The sequence below is a fragment of the Telopea speciosissima genome, chromosome 9 (assembly GCF_018873765.1).
Source record: "Telopea speciosissima isolate NSW1024214 ecotype Mountain lineage chromosome 9, Tspe_v1, whole genome shotgun sequence".
Classification (NCBI taxonomy): Eukaryota; Viridiplantae; Streptophyta; class Magnoliopsida; order Proteales; family Proteaceae; genus Telopea; species Telopea speciosissima.
In genome coordinates, this window is record NC_057924.1 from 44,611,325 (window position 1) to 44,617,874 (window position 6,550).

The window sequence follows — 6,550 nt, forward strand, 5'->3', positions numbered from 1 at the left end:
AAACAATGGATTTGGCCTTCTGGAGTGAAATTCATTGATCCAAATTCAAATACTAACATTCCAAAATGCACCATAACAGAAGACCCAAAATGAACTTATTTGCACTTTCTATTAACATAACAGTATCAGTGGAGATAAGTCAATCTTGAATCACCACCTGGTGCAACAAAATGGAAAGGAAATTCAAAACGAATCAATATATTCTAGGTGAAATGAAAAGCAGTTGGGACCAGTCCATTCTGACATGAGTTTGTAATTATTGACTTCCTATAGTCCACAAACTATGAGAAAATGAAAAGCTAAATCCAATTGATACCATTAATACTGAAGTGGAGTAACTGATGCTATTTCATTGATGAAGGGAATCAGTTTAACATTTTACCACTGCTGCACAGAAGTCCTTGATCCTGAAATACCTTTCAAGTGTTGATAATGGATACAAAAAGACTTGGTAAATTTTTCCACGTCTTATGAATTGTTTCAACCATATGAACTAAAACACAAACTTGTTTCACCATAGGGCAAAAAATCAAGAACCTACAAATAGCACAACAAAAGGACAGGCATTGAAAGAAAACCCTCCACTACTTTCAAGGAGGGATGCTGGGATATCAAAATTAATCCATGAAATTATAGAGAAACAATATGTACAGTACAAGGAGTAGACAAATAAAACAAGGTACAAAACTTGCTGCCCACAAATGAAATGTGCTCAAGCACGGCGTTTACTTAAACGCCAAGAGTTGGGTTCATGATATCTATCATAAAGTGGTTCAATACGTTCTTGTCGCTTGCGTTTACTCATTTTTGTTGGATCTGCAACCTTGAAGAATCTTGGGGCCAATTCCACAAGCCATTTGGGGTCAATAACAGTGATCTCACGCATGTACTCCTTTGTAGTCATTACCAACTCATGGTAAATCACCCAATCTGGCTGTCTCTGGAAGAGAGCACTGCTTGGGTGAATATAGACAGGCTGGTTTTCAACTAAGGTCCTATAACCTTCCTGAGGATCCTTTCTAGCACCATGGAAGAAGAATCCTGCTGTAATTGCCTTCCGTATCCTTGTGAAATTCTTCCCAGCACTCACAACATCCAATTTGTACCTGAAAATACAGTAACATGATTTTGAGATTGCACCCATGTCACATTAAATTAGTCAGACTTTACCCCGACATACAGAACATCCAGTCTGCATACAATGTAAAAAAAGCAAACAGAATATCAACCTTACAACACCTTACACCATAACTATTGTCCACATAACCATTAATAAATGCAATAATATATCTCTAAAACAATGACAAAAACCACACAGAATACAAAATACAAAGGATAAAGGGCTATTTAAACAAGCAGAAAACAAATGTTGGAAAAAAAAGTCTCGCAAGACTTTTACACATGGGATGTTGGATATAAAGTTATCACTATTCTACTACCACAATCCATTAAAACATAATAGAGTGGCAAACTGTAAATATGGTACAAAAGATATATAGCTCTAAAACCTTTCATCAGAATTATTATTTACAAACCTAACAAAAATACACTAATTTCCACACAAAAAAGTACTTAGAAATGAAAGATCGTTTTGGCGGAACAATCTTTTTGCTTTCCTTTTCTTTTTAATCTGTTGAACAAAAATAACAGGTAAACCAGAGGCAGTAAGACAGAATAGAGATTCATACCTGTCCATGATGGTAAGAAGTTGTTTTCTGACATCCTGAGCCCTCCTCAAAGATCGAGACTGAACAAAATTCTCGAAGCACCAGGGTCCAGAAAAATTCTTTGCCTTCCACGCCTCATAAACAGCAAGTAAAGTTAGATGGTCCCCTTCAGGCTGAAAAAACTTGGCCCTCTTCTGATCTGCTTGAGCTTGTTTCTCCCTAGGCCTGTAAAAGATATTCCCTGTCTGAATCATGGCAATGATAGTTAAAACCTCATCACTGCATCCAAGGTCCACACTAGCAAGAAGCATCTTGGACAAGGGTGGCTCCATGGGGAACTCTGCCATTTTTCTACCCAATTTCGTCAAAAGCCCCTCCTCATCCAGAGCCCCTAGACTGTACAGTTGTTCCATGGCAGAGATGAGGGCTTGAGGTGAAGGGGGATCCATAAAATCAAAAGACAGAAGATCATTGATTCCCATGGCCTTCATTGTCAGTGTAGTCACTCCAAGATTTATCCTTTGAATTTCAGGAACAGAGGTCGGTGACATTTCATTACGATAAGCACTTTCAGTGTAAAGGCGGTAGCATTTCCCAGGTCCTGTTCGCCCAGCACGTCCAGCACGTTGCTTGGCCGATGCTTGTGAAATAGGAGTTATAACCAGCGAATCAAGTCCTTGCTTGGGATTATAAACATTCTGCTTAGCGAATCCAGGGTCAATGACATAAAATATTCCATCAATGGTCAAAGAAGCCTCTGCAATATTGGTAGCCACAACCACCTTCCTCTTCCCAGGGGGAGCAGGTTCAAAAATCCTTGACTGCATCTCACTTGGAAGGGCACTGTATACTGGCAATATTATCAGTTCTGGAACATTCTTCCCTAGTCCCTTCATTCTCTCATAAAGAGACTGGCACGCATGATCAATCTCTTCTTGACCAGTTAAGAAGAGGAGGACGTCGCCTTCTGGTTCCGTCAAGTGAATCTGCATAACAGTGATCAATGCTGCATCCAGGTAGTCACTTTCTGGCTGTTTTGTGTACAGGATCTCAACTGGAAATGTTCTTCCAGGAATGGTGAAGATATTACAGCTAAAGAAATATCCAGAGAACTTTTCTGCATCCAATGTGGCAGAAGTGACAATCAACCTAAGCTCAGGTCGCCGTTGAACAAGCTTCTTTAGTAATCCAAACAGTACATCAGTGTGGATTGTCCTCTCATGGGCTTCATCAAGCATGATTACAGAATACTGGGAGAGGTTCTCATCAATTAAAATCTCCCTGAGAAGCATACCATCAGTCATATACTTGATGACAGTATCTGGCCCAGTGCAATCCTCAAACCGAATAGCATAACCAACTTCCTCCCCCAAACGACACCCAAACTCTTCTGCCACTCTCTTAGCAACGGACATAGCAGCTACTCTACGGGGCTGCGTACATCCAATCTTGCCCTTTGTCGTGTAACCTGCTTCGGCAAGATATTGAGTCACCTGGGTGGTTTTGCCAGATCCCGTCTCCCCAATTACAACCAGCACCTGGTTGTCATGAACAGCCTGAATAAGCTCTTTCTTCAACTTGTAGATGGGCAAGCTCTGCCTCTGTTCTTGTAAAGAGAGCTTTGATCTCTGTCCAAATGTCATTGACTTCCCAAATGCATCCTTCTTCCATTCTGGCATGTCATAGGCTGATAAACCCACACCCCTCAGTTCTTGTGCAAGATGCCGCTCACCAGTCTCTGGCATTGGATCCTCCCAAGGACGGTTGAGATCCTTTGGGATGGAATCAAGCATAGTTCTTTGTTGCTGCTCCCGTACCTCTCTTCGCTCCTTGATAAGAGCAGACTGAAGTGCTGCTGCACGACTCAAAGACCCCTCAGGATTCTTGAAGATCTTCACAGGTGACATGTCCATAGAGTATCGGCTCTGCCCCTGCAAGAAGGCTGGCTCTTCCTCATTCAGCTCAATCTCAAGCTCTTCTTCAGCACCCTCTTCCTGGTAAAGCAACCCATCTCCTTCATCATACATAGGATGCTCCCTAGCATCCAGAACACCAGAAGCCATAAGTTGCTTTGCTTCCCATATCTCTGGGGAGCTCATTCGCTTCAATGGTCGTCGTGATGGAATAATATCATCCTCCACGACAATCTTAATCCCCGAAAGCCCTGTTCTAGTTCTCGGACCCTGGCTTGAGTCAGAAGGATTTGCCCTCAAAGCATCATCATCCAAACTCTTATTCAATGGAAGTAGATCTTTTCCAGTAGTCTGATCAACATCCCTCATTGAAAGACTGAGTTTTTGTCCTGACATTGAAATCACTTTGACATGCACCTCCTGGTCCCGCTTCACAACATCCTTAGCATTGGCAATCCTTTTACCAGAAATCTGAGAAACATGTACTAAACCTTCTTTACCTCTAAAATCATTCAGCTGAACAAAGCAGCCCGTTTCCATCACTCTTGACACCCGACCTGCATAAACCTTGTACACTTCAGGCTCATCTGAATGGTACCGACCTTTCTGCCGGCTTCTATGGTCTCTTCTATCCTCTCCATCCCGACTGTCAACATTCTCATCATCTTCATCCCTTCCATCTCTGTCATGCCGGCTGTGTCTCGACCTACTCCTGGAGTCAGTTCTATCATCATCATCTCTGTACCTGTCCCGTTCTCTTCTATCGTCCCTCTCATCGTCATATCTATCTCTGTGTCTATCCTTTCTACTGTCTCTAACTCTATCTCTGTCTCTGTCTCTGTCCCCGTCCCTGCCCTTGTGCCTGTCCCTGTCCCTGTCCCTGTCCCTGTCCCTGTCTCTTTCCCTTTCTCTCTCTCTATTCTTCAGCTTAGCTTCCTCTTCAATTTCCTTCTCGATTTCCTTGGCCCTCTCCCTATTGTCTGCAATTGCAAGACTCGAAAACATAGTCATCTTATCACTGGAAGCGTCCTTCTTACTATCCTTATCAGATTTGGGTTTTGGAGGAAGAATGGCATGGATAATGGTAAAAAGAGTGCGAACAAAGTAATCAGGCATCTCAGCACCATTCTCCTTTAAACTGGAGTCAAATCTATCAACGCTTTCGCATTTACTACCCATATCAGTGATGAACTCAGCCAGTACCTTGTCACCAAACCCAAGATGGGATTCGAGCTCAGTGCAGACCTTTGAGACAAGGGACAGATACTCTAGCTTCTTCAAGCCCTCGTCTTGGATCTCAGTTCCCATGACTGGAATTACAGGGAAGAAACGAAATAATAGGGCAAATTGCGGGAGATTAGGGTACGAATTAGAGATCGAATCAACGAATAGAAACTAAAAGCTTTAAGAAACTTGAAATCAAGGAACGAGTAATAGAAGAAGAAATCAGAAATCAAATATAGAACTTGAAGGATAGAATTAGAATATAAGAACTAATACAAACAAAGATTAGATTTAGACAAAATTAGAAGAAATCAATAACTATCAAAAAGAAGTACAGAACCAATAAACAGGTACAAGGGAAAAAAAATAGATACCCGCAGAAATAAGAATCCTGAGAAACGAAAAAGTTAACCTAGGGAAAGCAACAGAGAACGAAGAAGAGTCTTGAAACCCTATGCGTTTTGAATGCATACCAAACACAGTCTTATTAGCCTGCAAAGTTTTACAAAAATCTACTACAAATGGGGAAGGAAGGTGCGATTTGGGTGGGTTGTAAATTGGTCCAGTTCTGGGTAATTGGTCCGGGTCCTTAGCTGCTCCGGTCCTAAGGGGTCAGACCAAAACCAAACCATAAGCTACTGAGATCCGGAATTGTTTATCAATGGGAGAGCTGGTCCGGTTCCTAATCGGTTCCAGAATCCAGACCATTGTAAGTTGGACGACAAAAATATTTTGTTACAAATCCGACGCCCAAAAAAAAAAATACATACCGCAACAATATGAACGTGTTTAATACGCCCAAGGAGCAGGGAACGCCCAGGGCACTGCCAGCCATTGGGTTGTGTCGCACATATTCCTAGGCATGCATCGAGATGTGTGCGGCATAGCTCAACCACTGAATGCCCCTGACAGCACCCTGGGCGCACTCCTCCCTGGAGACGAGCTAAATTCGTGTAATACATGTTTAACACGGTTCTTCTATAAAAATCCGAGAACAAAGAAATCACATTTATTCACAATCCATTTGACATGTACATCACCTAATAATAAAAAGGGAAAGAGAATACTACCTGGGCACGTGTAGTATGCTACCCCTACGTCTAGATATAGGGTAGGCAAAATGACCATCGTGCCCCCCAAGAAAATCTACCTTTCCATGGGGGTGTAGCGGTCATTTTGCCCGCCCCTATGTCTGAGCACAGGGGTAGCGCACCACATGCACCCCATATAGCGTTCTTTCTCCTTAATAAAAAAATAGGGAAAATGTTCTTTATGTGGGGGGGGGGGGGGGGGAAGGAGTGTAGGCCACTCTCATACACAATGGACGGTGAAATGACCACCCTACCCCCATGAAAGATGGAAATCCCGCCCCCGTGATGCTAACGTGCACGCAATCATTGGCTGGCCCATGCGTGTGGCCCCTGCACTCCTCCACAAAGAACTCCCCTAAAAAATAATAGCATATAGACAATACTTTTATCAGAAGGAAGCCTTACAATTGAAATATACATAATATAATATTCGAATATTTAATCTCATACATCTCATGATTTTATCATATAACACATCAAAGCATCAATGACATCATCTCATCAAACATAAAAAGTACCATATGATGTGTTACGGAACTTGAAAACCCGATAAAATACTAAATAGAAACACTCGACGCAAGTCTTTAAGTAGAACTACTAGTCAGCCACAGGTATTTGTAGGACCACCTTAATTACAACTAGTAGTAAGAGCATA

At 42.1% G+C, this 6,550-nt stretch overlaps 1 protein-coding gene across 4 annotated transcripts; it reads right to left on the reverse strand.

Annotated features, from left to right (window-relative positions):
- Window positions 1–566: 566 nt before the first annotated feature.
- LOC122640001 (probable pre-mRNA-splicing factor ATP-dependent RNA helicase DEAH5) lies at window positions 567–4,944 on the reverse strand. Of its 4 annotated transcripts, none has more exons than XM_043833075.1 (3): window positions 4,443–4,944; window positions 1,689–4,400; window positions 567–1,106 (listed from the first exon to the last, which is right to left on the reverse strand). In XM_043833075.1, the coding sequence occupies exons 1-3, from the start codon at window positions 4,886–4,888 to the stop codon at window positions 713–715; spliced, it is 3,552 nt and encodes a 1,183-aa protein (XP_043689010.1). In that variant the 5' UTR covers window positions 4,889–4,944; the 3' UTR covers window positions 567–712. The 4 variants fall into 4 exon arrangements, with proteins under 4 accessions (XP_043689010.1, XP_043689009.1, XP_043689008.1 ...); XM_043833074.1 differs by having other exon boundaries at window positions 1,689–4,406; XM_043833073.1 differs by having other exon boundaries at window positions 567–620; window positions 674–1,106; window positions 1,689–4,944.
- Window positions 4,945–6,550: the final 1,606 nt, after the last annotated feature.

Coding starts and splice junctions, on each gene's coding strand:
- LOC122640001 (XM_043833073.1), bottom strand. CDS start 4,888: ATGGGAACTGAGATCCAAGACGAGGGCTTGAAGAAGCTAGAGTATCTG. Junction 1,107..1,688: donor CTTCTTACCATCATGGACAG/GTATGAATCTCT, acceptor CTGTATTTTCAG/GTACAAATTGGATGTTGTGA.